Genomic DNA, 17609 nt, shown 5'->3' with positions numbered 1-17609 from the left:
GTGGGGGGGTGTGTGAACCCAGGCGTCCGGCGGATCGGAGCCCCCATCAGAGCTCCCGGGGGGCAGACGCCAGTGGGGGGGGGGGTGTGAACCCAGGCGTCCGGCGGATCGGAGCCCCCATCAGAGCTCCCGGGGGGCAGACGCCAGTGCGGGGGGGGGGGTGTGAACCCAGGCGTCCGGCTGATCGGAGCCCCCATCAGAGCTCCCGGGGGGCAGACGCCAGTGGGGGGGGGGTGAACCCAGGCGTCCGGCGGATCGGAGCCCCCATCAGAGCTCCCGGGGGGCAGACGCCAGTGGGGGGTTGGGTGTGAACCCAGGCGTCCGGTGGATCGCAGCCCCCATCAGAGCTCCCGGGGGGCAGACACCAGTGGGGGGGGGGTGTGAACCCAGGCGTCCGGCGGATCGGAGCCCCCATCAGAGCTCCCGGGGGGCAGACGCCAGTGGGGGGTTGGGTGTGAACCCAGGCGTCCGGTGGATCGCAGCCCCCATCAGAGCTCCCGGGGGGCAGACACCAGTGGGGGGGGGTGTGAACCCAGGCGTCCGGTGGATCGCAGCCCCCATCAGAGCTCCCGGGGGGCAGACACCAGTGGGGGGGTGTGTGAACCCAGGCGTCCGGCGGGCAGGGCTCCATTACTCTAGGACGCTGCTCCCGGGGCGGGGGATCCTGGTGTCCTGCCCAGCCCCATGGAGGGCTGGGAAACCCCCAACCCCTCCACTGACAAGGCCCCGCTTCCCCCCTCCCCCCCGCAGACCCCCTGCCCTACGAGGGCCCAGGTGTGGAGCTGCTGCTGCCGCCGGCGCCGCCCGCCGGGGAAACCAGCTTTGTCCTGAACCTCTGCAACCGCTTCTCCGGCCTGGCCAAGTGCCTGCAACTCCTGCTGAGGTACCCGCGCCCCCCCCTGCAGCTCCCCCCCCCCCCCCACGTTCCCCGTCTCCGACCGCACCGGGCTCTCCGGCCTGGCCAAGTGCCTGCAACTCCTGCTGAGGTACCCGCCCCCCCCCTGCAGCTCCCCCCCCCCCCCCACGTTCCCCGTCTCCGACCGCACCGGGCTCTCCGGCCTGGCCAAGTGCCTGCAACTCCTGCTGAGGTACCCGCGCCCCCCCCCCGCAGCTCCTCCCCCCCCCCACGTTCCCTGTCTCCGACCGCACCGGGCTCTCCGGCCTGGCCAAGTGCCTGCAACTCCTGCTGAGGTACCCGCGCCCCCCCCCTGCAGCTCCCCCCCCCCCCACGTTCCCCGTCTCCGACCGCACCGGCTCTCCGGCCTGGCCAAGTGCCTGCAACTCCTGCTGAGGTACCCGCGCCCCCCCTGCAGCTCCCCCCCCCCCCACGTTCCCCGTCTCCGATCGCACCGGGCTCTCCGGCCTGGCCAAGTGCCTGCAACTCCTGCTGAGGTACCCGCCCCCCCCCTGCAGCTCCCCCCCCCCCCACGTTCCCCGTCTCCGATCGCACCGGGCTCTCCGGCCTGGCCAAGTGCCTGCAACTCCTGCTGAGGTACCCGCGCCCCCCCTGCAGCTCCCCCCCTCCCCCCACGTTCCCCGTCTCCGACCGCACCGGGCTCTCCGGCCTGGCCAAGTGCCTGCAACTCCTGCTGAGGTACCCGCGCCCCCCTGCAGCTCCCCCCCCCCCACGTTCCCCGTCTCCGACCGCACCGGGCTCTCCGGCCTGGCCAAGTGCCTGCAACTCCTGCTGAGGTACCCGCCCCCCCCTGCAGCTCCCCCCCGTAACCCCCCCCACGTTCCCCGTCTCCGACCGCACCGGGCTCTGCCAGGCCGGCGATGGTCAGTGAACGCCAGGTTTGGGTCCAGCGTGTCCCCCCCCTCCCCCCCCCACTCCAGCAAACTCCCTCCCTGGGAGCGTTCGGCCCCCTGGTCCCCCCGTGTGCTCCCCGCAGCGCGGGGCTCCTGGAGAACGGCTGTCATCCCCAAAGGCCCCTGCCCCCCGCCCCACCTCCGGGCTTCGTCTCTCTCCCAGGCAAACCAGTCACCTGGGCACCTCCCAGCCCCTCCGGCCGGCTCCTCGTGGGGGACGGGCCCAGCCATGGGGTGCCGGGCTACAGAACGTGGGCCGGTCTCTGCGCCCCGTTAGCCCGTCACCGTCACCCTTGCCCTGCACCGATCCCGCCCCCTAGATACAGGAGTGACGCGTGGGGAAACCGAGGCGCGCACAGTACTCCGAGACAGCAGTAAGCACGTGCCCGCTTGGTCGCTGCCCCTGGCTGGGTTCCGCTAGTGCCGTAGCAGGGGGGGTTGTGCTGACTCAAAGAGGAGAGCCCCCCCCGCTAACGCCCTCTCCCCCCCGTTCCGTCCCATTGCAGCAGCGAGTTTGTGGCTCCGGTGACGGTTCCGGTCCAGGACATTCTGGATCTCGTGTGCCGGGCTCTGAACATCTCCATTAAGAATATCGTGAGTTGGGGGGGGGCAGGGGAGGGATGGGAGGCCCATACAGCCCTGTAGGGCCCAGCCTGCCTGCCTGCTCTCGGGGAGCCTGGAGTCGCCCCCTTCTCCCCCGGCTACTCCCCTTGCAGGGAAGGGGGGGTATGTTCTAGTTCCCCCTCGAGCCCCAAGGCTGGGGCTGGATCCTGTCTCACCCCCCCCTCCCCCCAGAGCTGGTTCGGCGATGGTCCCCTGAAGATGCTGCTGCTGCCGTCTGTCCACTTGGAGATCCTGGATGTGCTGGCGGCCTTGATCCTGGCGTGAGTCCACTGGGAGCGGGGCAGGTGTGGGGCTGGAGGGGTGGGCAGGGCTTTCTGGGGGAGGGGCTGGGGTGAGAGAGTGCTGATCCCTCTCCCCCCAGGTGTGGGGCCCGGCTGGGGCAGTGAGGGGGGATCTGGGGGGGTCCCTGCCTCACCGCGCTGCCCCCTCTCCCCCCAGGTGTGGGGCCCGGCTGGGGCAGCGAGGGCGGATCTGGGGGGTCCCTTCCTGACCACGCTGCCCCCTCTCCCCCCAGGTGTGGGGCCCGGCTGGGGCAGCGAGGGCGGATCTGGGGGGATCCCTGCCTGACCACGCTGCCCCCTCTCCCCCCAGGTGTGGGGCCCGGCTGGCGCGCTGGGGCAGCGTTCTGGGCCGGCTCTTCCCCCAGGTGCTGGGTGCCTGGAGCAGCAGCAGCGACTCGGTGCCGCCGGGCCAAGAGAAGCCCTACAGGTCAGTGGGGGGCCGCGGAGGGGGGCTGGGGGGGGGGTCCTGTTCTGCAGCCATGCCCTGACCCCCCCTCTCTCTCCAGTGCCGTGCGCAGCAGGCTCTACCAGGTCCTGGAGCTGTGGGTGCAGGTGGGCGGGGCCGGCGCGGGGGTGCTGCAGGGCCCCCCCCACCACAGCGAGGCCCTGCTGGCCCACCTGCTGAACGACATCGCCCCCCCCACGGACAGCGTCAAGGTGAGCCCCCCCCCCCCCCGAGTCCCCTAGAGAGCACCCCCTGCTGAGCCCCTGCCCTGCTCCCTGCCCCACAGCACCCACTAGTGCCGCCCTGGGGCCAGCTCCACCTGCTGGGGGAGAGCGCCCCCTGCTGAGCCCGCCCCGCTCCCCGCCCCACAGCGCCCCCTAGCGCTGCCCTGGGGCCAGCCCTGCCTGCCGGCGGAGAGCGCCCCCTGCTGAGCCCTCTGCCCCGCTCCCTGCCCCACAGCGCCCCCTAGCGCCGCCCTGGGGCCAGCCCCACCTTCTGGGGGAGAGCACCCCCCACCCCACCCCGCTCCCTGCCTCACAGCGCCCCCTAGTGCCACCTTGGGGCCAGCCCCGCCTGCCAGGGGAGAGCGCCCCTTGCTGAGCCCCCGCCCTGCTCCCTGCCCCACAGCGCCCCCTAGCGCCGCCCTGGGGCCAGCCCCGCCTGCCAGGGGAGAGTGCCCCCTGCTGAGCCCCCGCCCTGCTCCCTGCCCCACAGCGCCCCCCTAGCGCCACCCTGGGGCCAGCCCCGCCTGCCAGGGGAGAGCGCCCCCTGGCCTGCTGAGCCCCCCGCCCCGCTCCCTGCCCCACCGCGCCCCCTAGCGCCACCCTGGGGCCAGCCCCGCCTGCCAGGGGAGAGTGCCCCCTGCTGAGCCCCCGCCCTGCTCCCTGCCCCACAGCGCCCCCTAGCACCTCGCTAACCGCTCCTGCCCCCCCAGTTGAAAGTGGGGCGCCCTGGCTCGGAGGGGAAGCCCAGCGCCCCCAAGAAGCCGAAGCTCTCGGAGGGGGGTGAGGCCCCCTCCCTGCACCGCAAGCAGGACCCCATGGCTAACAGTGACGTCTGCAAGGCGGCTCTGCAAGGTAACGGGGCCCCCGGGCAGGGGGAGCCTGGAGCCCCAGCCAGGCCTGGAGGGGGGCGAGGGGCCCTCTCTCCCATTCAGGGGGTGGGCTGCATGGGGGTACGGGTCCCTGTGGGATGTGGGGCCCCTCGGCTTTTGCCTTGTCCCCCCCATCGCCTGGGGGGCTCACCCCTTGGGGGTGCCTGGGTGGGACCGAGGTAGCCCCCTGAACCCTTCCTGTGTCTCTGCAGCGCTGAGCCGGGCCATCCTGCTGGGAGGGAGTCTGGTCAAGGAGGAGACCCACAGGGTGAGTGATGGGGGGCGGGGTGGGGGGGTTAGATGGGGCAGGCAGATGGGGCTGGAGGGAGGCAGGGGGGTTGGGGCACAGGGTGGTGGGGGTGGAAGGCAGTGGATGGGGGGATTAAAGGGGTGGGGGGCGAGTGGGGGGCTCTGGATTAAGGGGCAAGTGGGGGGCTCCGGGTTACAGGGCAAGTGGGGGGGCTCCAGGGTGAGTGGGGGGTTCGGGTTACGGGGCGAGTGGGGGAGTTGCAGGGTGAATGGGGGGCTCTGAGTTACGGGGCGAGTGGGGGGCTCCTGAGGGTTCGGGGTTACGGGGTGAGCGGGGGGCTCAGGGCTCCGGGTCATGTGGGGGAGCTCTGGGTTATGGGGTGAGTGGGGGCTCCGGGGGGCTCGGGGTTACGGGGCGCTGTCTCTAACCCCCCCCCCCGTCTCTCCCCCCAGAGGCTGCAGGAGCTGGTGGTGCCGCTGCTGCTCCGCCTGGCCCAGGGGGACGTCCCCCCCGGGGGCTCCTACGCCAGCCCGGCCTGTCGCCACCAGCTCTACCGCCTGCTGTTGGCCCTGCTCCTGGCACCCGCGCCCACCTGCCCCCCGCCCCTGCACTGCGCCCTGCGGGCATTTGCCCTGGGCCAGCGGGACCCCAGCCTGCAGGTGAGAGCCCACGGGGACACCCCGCTGCCGATCTCTTTACCCCCCCCCCCCCAACCCGGCTCCAGCGCTCCCCTGTCTCTCTCGCCCCCTGCAGGTCTCGTCCTTCTGCGCCGAAGCCCTGGTGACCTGCAGCGCCCTGGCACGCCCCCGGGTGCCCTCCCTGCAGCTGCCCCTCCCCGCCCCCACCCCCTCAGCTGGCCCCGCCCCCTCGGACCTGGCCGCCTCCCCCTTCCGCCAGGCCCCGCCCTTCCCCGCCCCGCCGCCCGCCCGCCCCCCGTCCGCCAACCACCTGGGGCTGGCACCGCCCCGGCTGCCCCCTTCCACCGGCCCCGGCCTGGCGCTGGCGGAGGAGCCCGGAGAGGCGGGCGACCCCCGGCTGCTGGCCCCGCCCTCGCCTGGGGGTGCGGAGGAGGGGGGGGGCGGGGCTGGGGGGCAAGTCCCGTCGCCCCGTCTACGTGCACTACGAGAAGGAGGAGGAGTCGGACGTGGAGATCTCCCTGGAGAGCGACTCCGATGACAGCGTGGTCATCGTCCCCAAGGGGCTGCTGCCCAAGCCCCCCCCGCCGCCTCCGCCTCCCCCCTGCGCCCCCCTCCCCACCCCCCTGCTCAGCCCCCCGAGGAGCCGCCCGCCGCCCCGCTCCTGCCCGCTGCCGGCGAGGCGCTGCCCGGCCTGGGCGAGGAGAACCCGGCTGTGATCAACATTAACAGCAGCGAGGAGGAGGAGGAGGAGTTCCCGGAGGAGGAGGAAGACGAGGAGGAGGAGGAGGAAGAGGAGGAGGAGGAGTACTTCGACGAGGAAGACGAGGACTTCGAGGAGGAGGAGGAGGAATTCGAGGAGGAGGAAGAGCTGGGGGAGGAGGAAGAGGAGGAGGAGTACGAGGAGGAGGAAGGCCTGTCTGAGGAAGAGGAGGAGGAGGAGGAGGGGGCCCTGTCGGAGGAAGAGCGGGTGCCCCCCGGCCCCCAGGAGCTGCCGGCCGCGCCCAGGGAGCCGGACGATCTCATCATGGAGGTAGAGGAGAGCCAGGCACCCGAGCCGCCGCCCCCCGAGGAGGTGGAGGAGGAGGAGGTGGTGGTGATGAAGGCTAGCCCCTTGCCCGCCCCCCAGCCATCGGGAGAGGAGGAGGAGGAGCTGGAGGAGCTGCCGCCGGCCCCGCCCACCCCACCCCAGCAGGCCAGCCCCCTCCAGGCCCCGCCTCCTGGCCAGGAGGAGATGGGGGCAGAGCCCCCACTGCTGGAAGCCCCGCCCCCCATCCTGGAGGAGGAGCAGCCCCCCAAGGACGAGGGGGTGCCCCCGGCGGGGGAGCAGAGGGATGGCGCCGGAGAGGGGGCCCAGCCCAGCCCCGAGCGGGAGCAGCCGGCCGGGAAGGCAGAGGTGAGACCGGAGGAGTGAGGGGTGGGGCCCTGGGGAGGGGCGGGGGTGAGGTGTGGGTTGGGGGCTGGGGGGCGGAGATGGGGCCTAGGGCAAGGGCTGCCGGCTGACCCCCCCCCCCATCTCTCCCCCCCCAGGCGGAGGCGGACGAGACAGAGACCATGCTGGCTGACTTCATCGACTGCCCCCCGGACGACGAGAAGGGGCCCCCTGAACCTGGCCCCTAGGGGGCCCCCCCGACCCACCTGCCCACCCCCGGGAATCCTCCCAACCAGCCCCCCCTCCCCCACTGTGTCCCCTGGATGGTTCAATAAACACACACACACCCAGTGCCAGGCTGTGCAGTCTGTGTGGGGCGGGAAGCGAGGGGTGGGGTTACTGAGGGGCCTCTTTTCATGGGCGGGTCCTACTTCCCGGGGGGGGGGTCAGAGATCGGGGGGGGCCCCATGGAGAGCTTGGGGATCCCCTGGCCTCGTGCCCCAGAGACCCGCCAGCCGCCTGGAGTGGGGACATGCGACTGCCTGCAGATGCCGTGCCCCGTGGGGGAGCCGGGACCTGGTGCGCCCCCCCACACACCCAGGGGGAGAGCCCTCGCCATATGGGGGGGTCTGACCCCTCCCAGGGGACGGGGTAACCCCCTATTACCTGTCTGACCCAGCCGCACAGGGCTCGCCCCCTGTATCAGACCCCCCTCCAGTGCCCCCGAGGGGGGCGTTGTTTGCAGCAGCAGGTCTGGGGGGTGCCGGCCCATGTTGGGGGGTGACCCAGCTCTGACGGATGGGACCCCCCGGAGCCGCTAAGGGTGTGTGGAGACTCCCCGGCTCTGGGCCTTGGAGGGGGGGAAGGTCTGTGCAGGGGCAGCAGGTTAGTAAGCCCCCTCCCCCCCCATTCACCCCATCCCTGCCCCCAGACCCACCTCTGCTAGGCTGGCTCTTTCGGGGTGCCCTGGGGCCTCGGGCACCGCTCCGGATGAAGCAGCATCTCTCCCGCCCCCCCAGGCCAAGGAGCCTGCCCAGATTCAGTGCCTCCTGGGGGCGCTCAGCCCCTTGGACCCCCTGTGAGCTCCCTGCAGCGAGTCCCCCTGGGCTCACCCCCCCAAAGGGCCCTGCCCCCCACTCCCCGCAGCAGGCAGTCGTCTCACAGCCAGGTTATGAGCTGTGGGGAACCCGGCGTAGGACCGAGGTCGTTAACACCGGGAGCAGGGACCTGCAGCAACGTCCATCGGGGGGGCGGGACACCCAGAGCCCCTCCCTGAGGCCCAAACAAAGCCCAGTCTCAGCCCCCCCCCCCACCTCCAGACAAACCGGTCCCCTGGGCCCCCTGTTCCCAGCCCCTCCAGCTGGCTCCTCGCAGGGGACGGGCCCCGGCCATGGGGTGCCGGGCTACAGAATGTGGGCTGATCTCTGTGCCCCATTAGCCCGTCGCCGTCACCCCTGCCCTGCATCGATCCCGCCCCCTAGATACAGGAGTGACCCGTGGGGAAACTGAGGCGCGCACAGTACTCCGAGACGACATTAAGAACATCCCACTTCAGCACAAGAAGAATCGAGGGCAGAATAACGGACAGACGTTGATGGTTACGCTGCGAACTCCACACCGGACAATCTCCGAGGAGGAACAAAGCTTTTCTGCCCTTTTCTCAGCGTGCACCCACGTCTTGATGGAAGAGCTACGACCGGACTGAAAACACCGTGCGCAGGACACTGTTGTTGGGTTGCCAAAGGGACGGGCTTGGGAAGAGTCTACCCGAAGCTGTGGAAGCGAGGCATCCGAAGCACGTTGAACAAGGACCTCGCACCATGGCCGCGTTTTCAAGAGTTGAAGAGAAATGCCGGCTGATTCTGAAGAGGACAAAGACAAGCGGAAGGAGAAACTTCAAGAATTTGAGAGGGGAAAACCCCAAATACCCAGGTCCTGCCATACTTTCCATGTCCTGGAGCGAGCTGTGGGCTGGGAGAGCATCGTCGCGGACGAACCTGCATGGCGAGATGAATGAAATCGTTTGGAAGTGGACACAGAAAAAGCCAAACTTCAGATTTCAAAGTGCTGCATGCGAGGACTCGTCCCCAGCATCCCTCCGCAATAAGAAGCCACTCATGGCCGCCAGGCAGGGGGAAAAATACAAGTAGCCGGTAAGGTAAGGTTTGCCCATGCTGTCTGCGAAATATCGTTCGTCTTAACGGAGCTTTGTCCGCGTTAGTAGAAGCAGCTAAATTGATAAATGGGGTTCGGTATGAAATACACTCAAGCGCCCAAAGAACCACCGTCCGTCAGGTTTGTAAATATGGGACAGGAACCAGGTTCTCTCTGGTCCCGGTCTCCAGGAAGCCGGCCCGTGCGGCGGCGTTCCATTCCCCGTTCGCAGGAGGTGCGCTTCCCCCGTGACGCATTTCAGCCTGAGGTGTTTATACCGTGCTATCGCAAGTGACCCATCGCTACAGCTGCACCCAGCCGCTTTGCCCAGTCCCCTCGCTGGTTCGGTCCCTGCCTTGGCGGGGTTCGGGGCCGGGCCGCAGACAGAACGAATCAGGCTCGATTGTGAGCCGTTTCCTATCAACCTGGGCCAGATGCCGACTTCAGCGAGTGCTGGGGGGGGGGCGAGGGGAGAGCAGCGGCTAGCAGGGGCGGGGTTAGGCTAATTTGCCGGCCCAGGAGGCGGGCTTCGGGGCATTGGTGCGTATCAATGGAGGGGTGGATGCGGGGAATCCACGTTCAGAGAAGCTGGGTGTGTCTGCTAGTCAAGGGGAACACGGACTTGTCCTGCAGGCACCTGGGCCGGCCACCCTGCCTTGCCCAGAGCCATGGCCCTGTCCCTCTGTGACCCTGTCCTGTCCAGTCATATGATCCTGTCCCCATGTGACCCCAGCCTTATCCAGTCACGTGACCTGGTCCCCATCTGGCCCCGGCCTTGTCCAGTCAATGACCTGGTCCCCATCTGGCCCTGTCCTGTCCAGTCACCTGATCCTGTCCCCATAGGGCCCTAGCCTTGTCCAGTCATGTGACCTGGTCACCATGTGACCCTATCACCTGACCCTGTCCCCATGTGGCCCTGCCCTTGCTCGATTGAAGGCCCTGTCATGTGACAGCCCCTCCCCCACCGACCCAGTTCTTTGGACTGTACCATTTGCACTAGGGGAGAGGTTGTTTTTCATTCCCCTTATTTAACTCTCGTCGCCCCCCCCCCCGCCCCCGAGGGGATTTGGGGCTCTCGGAAATCCGCGTCTATAAATAGCCAGGATCCCGCCCCCCTCCCCTGGGAGAGGATGGAACGGTCCGGGGCCTCTCGACCAATCATAAGGAGGAGCTGGAAACGGCCTGGCCGGTTCCATTGCGCCACGAAGGGGACGTGCCCTGCTCCTCCCCTCCCCCCCAGAGTCTTTGCAGGGTGGTTCCGCCCGGTCACCTGACTCCTCCCTCCTGGGACCGAGGCTGTCTTCAGTCTGCTGCGTCGGCCCGGCCAGCAGCAGCCCGAGGAGGAGGCTCCGCGCCGCCCGCTCGCCCCCCCTCCGGCCCGGCCATGGCCTCCCTGCTCTGCTGCGGGCCCAAGCTGGCCGCCTGCGGCATCGTGCTCAGCGCCTGGGGCGTCATCATGCTGGTGAGCGGGGGGGGCCGGCCGGCCGGCCGGCTGGGGGGACGGGGCAGGTTGGGGGACCCCGGGGATGGGGCAGGTTGGGGGGCAGCAGGATGGTGGGGGACCCCGGGGCAGGTGGGGGGAAGGGGCAGGTTGGGGGGGCCCGGGGATGGGGCTGGTGAGCGGGGCCCGGCAGGTTGGGGGGCCCCGGGGCTGGTGGGGGGAAGGGGCAGGTTGGGGGGGCCCGGGGATGGGGCTGGTGAGCGGGGCCCGGCAGGTTGGGGGGCCCCGGGGCTGGTGGGGGGACGGGGCAGGTTGGGGGGCCCCGGGGCTGGTGGGGGGACGGGGCAGGTTGGGGGGCCCCGGGGCTGGTGGGGGGACGGGGCAGGTTGGGGGGCCCCGGGGCAGGTTGGGGGGCCCCGGGGCAGGTTGGGGGGCCCCGGGGCAGGTTGGGGGGCCCCGGGGCAGGTGGGGGGGCCACGGGGCAGGTTGGGGGGGGCAGCAGGGCGGTGGGGGGACGGGGCAGGTTGGGGGACCCCGGGGCTGGTGGGGGGATGGGGAGGTCTGTGCAGGGCAGGGTGACATGGGGGTGGGGACTTGGGGGTAGAAGTGGGTGGTAAGAGTGGCCCCCCACTCTTGGGGCATTTAAGGGGGCTGGGGTCTAGTGGGGGTGGATGAGGGCCCAGGGGAGAGGGCACTATGTGACCACGGGGGGCTGCCCCACAGTGGCTGGATCCAGCCTAGGCTGCAGTGGGGGGGGGGGGCACCTCCCCCACCAACTTCCTCAGTGACACAGACTTCCCCACATGAGCTGGAAAAGGTGACGGGGTGGCTCAGGCACTGGCTGTGTCACCCCTGGGTGGAGCGAGACCCCCGAGGCTGTGCTGGACGCCCCCTCTGGGCGACCCCCCCCCTTTCCTGGATCCCGGGGCTGTGTCCGGTGCCCCCTCGGCTTGTCCCCCCACTTCCAGGCCTGGTGCCCCTTGGGTCTAACCAAGTGTTGGGAATCCTTAGTAAAGGGATAGATAATAAGACAGAAAATATCATGTTGCTTCTGAATAAATCCATGGGACGCCCACACCTTGAATACTGCGTGCAGATGTGGTCGCCCCATCGCAAACAAGTTCTACTGGAATTAGAAAAGGTTCAGAAAAGGGCAACAAAAATGATGAGGGGTCTGGAACGGCTTCCGTATGAGGAGAGATTAATAAGACTGGGACTTTTCAGCTTGGAAAAGAGATGGCTAAGGGGGGGATATGATAGAGATCTATAAAATCATGACCAATGTGGAGAAAGTTTAAAAAATAAAAAGGGGGGGGGTTAATAAGGAAGTGTTATTTACTCCTTCTCATAACACAAGAACTAGGAGTCACCCAATTAAATTAATAAGCAGGGAGTTTAAAACAAAAGGAAGTATTTCTTCACACAACGCACTGTTAACCTGGTGAACTCCTCGCCAGAGGATGTTGTGAAGGCCAAGACTATACCAGGGTTCAACGAAGAACTAGATACGTTCATGGAGGATAGGTCCATCAATGGCTATTAGCAGGATGGGCAGGAATGGTGTCCCTGGCCTCTGTTTGCCAGAAGCTGGGAGTGGGTGACAGGGGATAGGTCACTTGATGATTCCCTGTTCTGTTCATTCCCTCTGGGGCACCTGGCACTGGACACTGTCCACAGACAGGACACTGGGCTGGATGGACCTTTGGACTGACCCAGTCTGACTGCTCGTGCGATCTGTCCCGGGCATTGGCTTTCTGCTCCTGGGAAGGTCGCGTTCTCCCTCCTTGGCCGGTTCCATCTGACCCGGGGCCGGTTCTGCCCAGGACCCGGCTGGGCACGGCAGGGACACTCGGGTGTCTGGTGTTGTGTAAACAGGCTCTGGGCTAGGTCCTGATTCCCTTCCAGGCCCCTCTGCCCTGCTGCAGCTGGCCCTGAAACCAGGACGTGGGGGGCGGATCCTGCTGGGGGGCGGGTTGAGGGGCTGGCATCGGGCTTAGCCAGGTGGATGTGGCTGTTGCCTGCGCTGTGCCCTGTCCATGTGGGGTGGGGGGGGGGGGTTGCAGCACTGGGATGGGGGGGGGTGCTTTCCCCTGCTCACTCACCCCCCCCGTCGGATCTCTGGTCTCTCCCCGTAGATTCTCCTGGGGATTTTCTTCAACGTTCACTCGGCTATTCTCATCGAAGACGTTCCCTTCACGGAGGAAGATTTCAAGGAGTAAGTGCTGCCTTTGGTTTTGTCCTTAAAGTACTGCCCGGGACCTCTTCGGGGGGGGAGATCAGGCAAAGCGCCACATTGATGGGTAATACATGTATCAATCCACACTGTCATATGATCTATGACTGACACACACGCTCGCTCGCGCTCTCTCTTTCTCTTGTTACCAACCAGTTGCTCCCCTTAACTGCACTGGCCAGGCGAGTTAGATGGGGGAGGGGTGGAGCCGGGCGTCTGCCGATCCAGATCGATGCTCCCGTGTTGACATGAGACGAGACGAGACCCGGGGTCCTGTGCAGGACCCCTCACTTTTATAGCCGCTTCCCTCTCCTGCAAATCTGTACCAGCTGCAAACTTTGTGTCCATTGGCCCTTTGTGCTGCTTCCTTCTGGGGGTGTCCTAATGCCCCCACGTTTCTCTTCCAAGAGGGGGTGCGGTGCTGGCTTCTAACCCCCGAGGCCGTCAGTAAGTCTGAGCTTCTCTAGTGAGCCCACTGGACACGTTTTATTGTTCTGGGGTTTGGCTCCCACCCCTGTCCGCGGGGTGCAGCTGTCTGGAGGCGCTGCCTTCCTCATCCACACCTCGGTCAGTCAACAGAGCAATCCATTAAAAGGGGGGAAGATCTTATTCTCCTCCTAGCGAAAAGACATTTTCCTTCTATCTCAACTAGGGTGACCAGATGTCCTGTTTTTATAGGGACAGTCCCGATTTTTGGGTCTTTTTCTTATATAGGCACCTATTACCCCCCACCCTCTGTCCTGATTTTTCACATTTGCTGTCTGGTCACCCTAATCTCAACTGTCCTTGGGGGTGACAACATTGTACCCAACTCAATACACAGTTTCTATCTAAGGATTTGATACAAAGTTGCCTGAAAACAGAGGTCCCCCATGGATAGGCCCAGTACAAGGTTATATGAACATGGTACACGGTTATGCGAAGGTGCTTAATGCAGAAATGTATCCACATTGGGACATGTCCCCTCTAGGGGGCGCTGGCTCCCACCCGGCCCCAGGGCGGGGACTGGCTGGCTCAGGGGGGTGGGGAATGGGGCAGGGGCCTGTCCCCTCTAGGGGGCGCCGGCTTCAGGACTGACCCCCCTGCTTCCTCTGCCCCACAGTGGCCCGGAGAAGATTCACCGCCTCTACGAGCAAGTCAGCTACAACTGCTTCATTGCGGCCGGGCTGTACGTGCTGCTCGGGGGCTTCTCCTTCTGCCAGGTCCGGCTGAACAAGCGCAAAGAGTACATGGTGCGCTAGGACCCCGCCGGGGACAGCCGCCCCCCCCCCCCCCCCCCCGGACCCGCCATGCCCCTCTATTTATTACAGCCCCTCCCTGGTGCGCCTTTGCTCGGGAGTTGCCCTGCTGGTGGGGACTTCGTGGGGGGCGCCCACCCGCTGGGATGCTGCTGACCCCTGGCCTTAAGAGATTGTAAAAGTGGGGGGGGTCTCCAGTTGTGGGGGGGGTCAGTCTCCCTACGGTGCTGGTGGGGCACAAATGGGTTGTTGCCTGTGGGGCTGGCTCCCCCCCTCTTTGCGTGGGGAAGGCTCTCGGCTGGGGGGGGGTCACGTTCTGTACCCCCCCAGTGTGGAGTCCTCCTGTCGTCTCACTTTCCAAACCCACCCCGCGGTGTCGTCCGTCCCCCCATCCCTCCCCAGCAGCGAGGAGAGGGGGTGAGATGCTGAACTGGGTGTGATGGGGGGGGCACCCTTTGTCCTCTCCTGCAGAGACGACCCTCCAGCCGGGTTGCGATCGGTGTCTGTTTGTGTCAACTCTGGAACTGGTTCCTGTGAAATAAAACACATTGGATCCCCTGCCTGCGCCCACTGAGTGTTCCCTGGGGTGTGGCGGGGGGAGGGTGTTAGGGGCACCCGTGGGAGGGGGTAGGTGGGGAGGAGTGGGTGGGGGAATGGCTGGGTGGGCTGTGGGGTGGGGGGTATCTGGGCAGCAGGTGGTTTTGTGGGTGGGGGCAGGATGAGGGGGTTGGGTAGTGCAGGGTGGGAGGGTCAGAGGGGGGCTGTGGGGGGCAGGATGAGGGGTTGGAGAGGCTGTGGGGGGGGTCGGGGCAGCAGCTGGCTGGGGGGCAGGCCCGTGGGGGCCCAGGGGGCCCTGTTTGGGGGTTGGGGCAGGATGAGGGGGTTGGGTAGTGCAGGGTGGGAGGGTCAGAGGGGGGTGGTGGGGGGCAGGATGAGGGGTTGGAGGGGCTGTGGGGGGGGGTCTGGGCAGCAGGTGGCGGGGGGGGGCAGGCCCGGGGGGCCCTATTTGTGGGTGGGGGCAGGTGCCCTGCAGGGGTCTCTGCGGCTGGGGGCGGGGCCGAGATGTCCCGCCGGCGGCGCGGCGGCACGGAAGGGGTTAAGACCATAGAGCGCTTGGTCCTCTCGCCCCACCCCTTTTCCCGACAGCCCCCGCGGCGAGAGCGCGCGCAACACGAGGGGGCGTGGCCAGCAGCTGGGGGCCGCGAGCGGCGGCGGCCAGAGAAACCCCCCGGGGCGGGGGCCGGAGCCGGAGCGTCCGCGGCGCCATGACGTCAGCATCCACCAAGGTGGGGAGGGGGCGGGGCTGGGTTTCGGGGGCCCCGCGGGGGGAGGGGATGCGGGGGCGGGTTTGGGGGGGCCCGCGGGGGGAGGGGATGCGGGGGCGGGTTTGGGGGGGCCCCGCGGGGGGAGGGGACGCGAGGGGGTGGGCTGGGTTTCGGGGGCCCCACGGGGGGAGGGGATCCGGGGGCGGGTTTGGGGGGGCCCCGCGGGGGGAGGGGATCCGGGGGCGGGTTTGGGGGGGCCCCGCGGGGGGAGGGGACGCGAGGGGGTGGGCTGGGTTTCGGGGGCCCCACGGGGGGAGGGGATCCGGGGGCGGGTTTGGGGGGGCCCCGCGGGGGGAGGGGATCCGGGGGCGGGTTTGGGGGGGCCCCACGGGGGGAGGGGATCCGGGGGCGGGTTTGGGGGGGGCCCCGCGGGGGGAGGGGATCCGGGGGTGGGTTTCGGGGGCCCCGCGGGGGGAGGGGACGCGAGGGGGGAGGGTTTGGGGGGCCCCGCGGGGGGAGGGGATCCAGGGCTGGGTTTCGGGGGCCCCGCGGGGGGGAGGGGATCCGGGGATGGGTTTCGGGGGGCCCCGCGGGGGGAGGGGATCCAGGGCTGGGTTTCGGGGTCCCCGCGGGGGGAGGGGATCCGGGGATGGGTTTGGGGGGGGCCCCGTGGGGGGAGGGGATGCGGGGGTGGGTTTGGGGGCCCCGGGGGGGGAGGGGATCCGGGGGTGGGTTTGGGGGGCCCCGCGGGGGGAGGGGACGTGAGGGGGTGGGCTGGGTTTCGGGGGCCCCGCGGGGGGAGGGGATCCGGGGGCGGGTTTGGGGGGACCCCGCAGGGGGAGGGGATGCGAGGGGGTGGGCTGGGTTTCGGGGGCCCCGCGGGGGGGAGGGGATCCGGGGGCGGGTTTGGGGGCCCCGCGGGGGGGTTTCTCTGACGCTCTCCCCCCCCCCCGACCCCCCTGCAGGTGGGCGAGATTTTCTCCGCGGCCGGCGCCGCCTTCACCAAGCTGGGGGAACTGACGATGCAGCTGCACCCCGTGGCCGACTCGTCCCCCGCCGGGTGAGCGGGGGTCCCCCGGGGCGCGGGTGGAGGGCTGGGCCCCACGGGCCGGGGGGAGACGGGGCCCCAGCCTCACCCCACCGGGGATATGGCAGGGCCTGGCGGGGCGGGGGTGGCTGTGTTTACATTGTGGGTGTTATTGTAGGGTCTCCGGGGGGGGGCGGTGCGCTGGGTTGGGGGCGGGGCAGAGCACAGGGGAGGGGCGGCCCTGACCCCTGTGTCCCCCCCCTTCGCTCACCCCAGGGCCAAGTGGACGGAGACGGAGATCGAGATGCTGCGGGCGGCCGTGCGGCGCTTCGGGGACGACCTCAACCGGATCAGCGCCGTCATCAAGGAGCGGACGGTGTAAGGGGGGGGGGTCTCTGCTGGGGGGGGGCACTGGGGGGACAGAGCCCCGCCCGGTGACGCCCCCTTTCCTGTCCCCGCAGGGCACAGATCAAAGCCACGGCCAAGCGTAAGGCCTATGAGGACAGCGGGGTGCCCCTGCCTGCCGACTCCCCCAAGAAGGGCCCCAAGAAGGGGCACGGGCTGGGGGGGGCCGTGGCGGCCCAGGCCCTGCCCCCCCCTGCCCAGGCCGGGGGCCCCGCCGGGCTGCAGGACACGCCCGCCCCGCCCATGAAGAAGCAGAAGGCGTCGGGTGAGCAGCACCCCTGGGCGGGGGTCCTGACGGGGGGGGGGTGTCGTGTCCCCTGAGGTGGGAGCTGTGTCTGGGGGGTTCATGTGCCCTTGGGGGGGGTTGTGGAGGCGTTGAGCCATGGTGCCGGGGGGGGGGGGGACCCCACGCCCTGGGCTGACCCCTCCCTTCGCGCCCCCACAGACGTCACGCTCAGCGCCTTGAACGACTCCGACGCCAACAGCGACCTGGTCGACATTGAGGGGCTGGGGGACGCCCCCCCCGCCAAGAAACTCAACTTCGACCAGGGTATGAGCCGGGAGGGGAGGGGGGATGGACTCACACCCTGCATGCCTGGGGGGTGGAGTGGCTGGGTGGACCATCCCCAGGGAGACATGGGGGTTCGGGCCTGGCCCCGCCCTTTCCCCCTCTCTCCGCCCCGTTCCATTGGCAAACCTCCTCCCAGTGGGCGGGGGGGGGGGGGGTGTCGATCAGCTGTTCCCCCTTGAGGGTCCCAGGGTGGGGAGTTCTCAGGGAAAAGTCCCTCCCTGGGCGGCGGCAGCCGGGAGAGTGTTCCTTCCCCCAACGCACCATTAACCCGGGGAACTCCTCGCCACAGGGTGTTGCGAAGGCCACGGCCGTTTCCGGGTTCGAAGAAGCACTAGACCAGTCCCTGGAGGACCAGTCTGTGGATGGCTACTAGCCAGGCTGGGCAGGGAGGGGGTCCCTAGCCACCCCCCCCCCCATTTCCATGAGGCCCCGCCCCCTCTGCACAGGCTCCGCCTCAGCCTCTCTTGTGATCTCTCTCCCTCTCTCAGACAGTCTGACCCTGGACCCTGGGCTCCTGATCACGCCCGGCGACCTGCCCCTGCTGTCCCGCTGAGCCCCCCCGCCCCGCGCACGGACCGACCCACGCCTGCGAGGAGCCCCCACACACACACCCCCTGGGGAGGGGCTGATGGGAGGTGCCACTGGCAGGCCCTGCCCCATTGCCCCCCTGCCTTCCTGCTGTTTTCCCAGCCCCATCTTTGGTTTTTATTTTAAATAAAAGTGACAACGACCCCTCCCCCACCCCGCCGGGGTGTGTCTGGTAATT

At 68.6% G+C, this 17609-nt stretch overlaps 3 protein-coding genes across 6 annotated transcripts in view; all 3 read left to right on the top strand.

Moving 5' to 3' along the window:
- The first annotated feature begins 684 nt into the window (after positions 1 to 684).
- On the top strand, positions 685 to 6860 carry PELP1 (proline, glutamate and leucine rich protein 1). Its single transcript, XM_065570390.1, is given in 13 exon segments — positions 685 to 691; positions 724 to 883; positions 2316 to 2403; positions 2605 to 2693; positions 3025 to 3141; positions 3221 to 3371; positions 4094 to 4235; positions 4465 to 4520; positions 4955 to 5161; positions 5256 to 5603; positions 5605 to 5776; positions 5779 to 6533; positions 6668 to 6860. Coding segments are annotated over 13 exon segments (2382 nt in total). The 3' UTR covers positions 6758 to 6860.
- A 3038-nt stretch (positions 6861 to 9898) lies between these two features.
- RNASEK (ribonuclease K) overlaps positions 9899 to 17609 on the top strand; it is a 321727-nt gene continuing 314016 nt past the window's right edge. Inside the window, exons 1-3 of one of the 2 annotated variants that reach the window (XM_065570625.1) lie at positions 9951 to 10125; positions 12240 to 12319; positions 13440 to 14133. In XM_065570625.1, the coding sequence (XP_065426697.1) occupies positions 10048 to 10125; positions 12240 to 12319; positions 13440 to 13578 (297 nt within the window). In that variant the 5' untranslated portion in view covers positions 9951 to 10047 and the 3' untranslated portion in view covers positions 13579 to 14133. Of the gene's footprint in view, positions 10126 to 12239; positions 12320 to 13439; positions 14134 to 17609 lie in introns of those variants that run through there. The other variant, XM_065570624.1, reaches the window with a different exon arrangement.
- On the top strand, positions 14705 to 17579 carry C16H17orf49 (chromosome 16 C17orf49 homolog). Of its 3 annotated transcripts, none has more exons than XM_065569267.1 (6): positions 14705 to 14861; positions 15806 to 15900; positions 16144 to 16245; positions 16329 to 16537; positions 16718 to 16822; positions 17336 to 17579. In XM_065569267.1, exons 1-6 carry the CDS (start codon positions 14841 to 14843, stop codon positions 17338 to 17340), a joined length of 537 nt encoding a protein of 178 aa, XP_065425339.1. In that variant the 5' UTR covers positions 14705 to 14840; the 3' UTR covers positions 17341 to 17579. The 3 variants fall into 3 exon arrangements, with proteins under 3 accessions (XP_065425339.1, XP_065425338.1, XP_065425340.1); XM_065569266.1 differs by having other exon boundaries at positions 17332 to 17579; XM_065569268.1 differs by lacking the exon at positions 16144 to 16245 and having other exon boundaries at positions 17332 to 17579.

The sequence above is a fragment of the Chrysemys picta genome, chromosome 16 (genome assembly GCF_011386835.1).
Source record: "Chrysemys picta bellii isolate R12L10 chromosome 16, ASM1138683v2, whole genome shotgun sequence".
Classification (NCBI taxonomy): domain Eukaryota; kingdom Metazoa; phylum Chordata; order Testudines; family Emydidae; genus Chrysemys; species Chrysemys picta.
This window is presented reverse-complemented; position numbering and strand designations above follow the sequence as displayed.

Excerpts from the sequence above, each read along its gene's own strand:
- C16H17orf49 (XM_065569266.1), top strand. The coding sequence starts at position 14,841 with ATGACGTCAGCATCCACCAAG. Across the intron at positions 15,901-16,143 it reads GCCGACTCGTCCCCCGCCGG|GGCCAAGTGGACGGAGACGG; the intron begins GTGAGCGGGGGT and ends CGCTCACCCCAG. Across the intron at positions 16,823-17,331 it reads GAAACTCAACTTCGACCAGG|ACAGTCTGACCCTGGACCCT; the intron begins GTATGAGCCGGG and ends TCCCTCTCTCAG.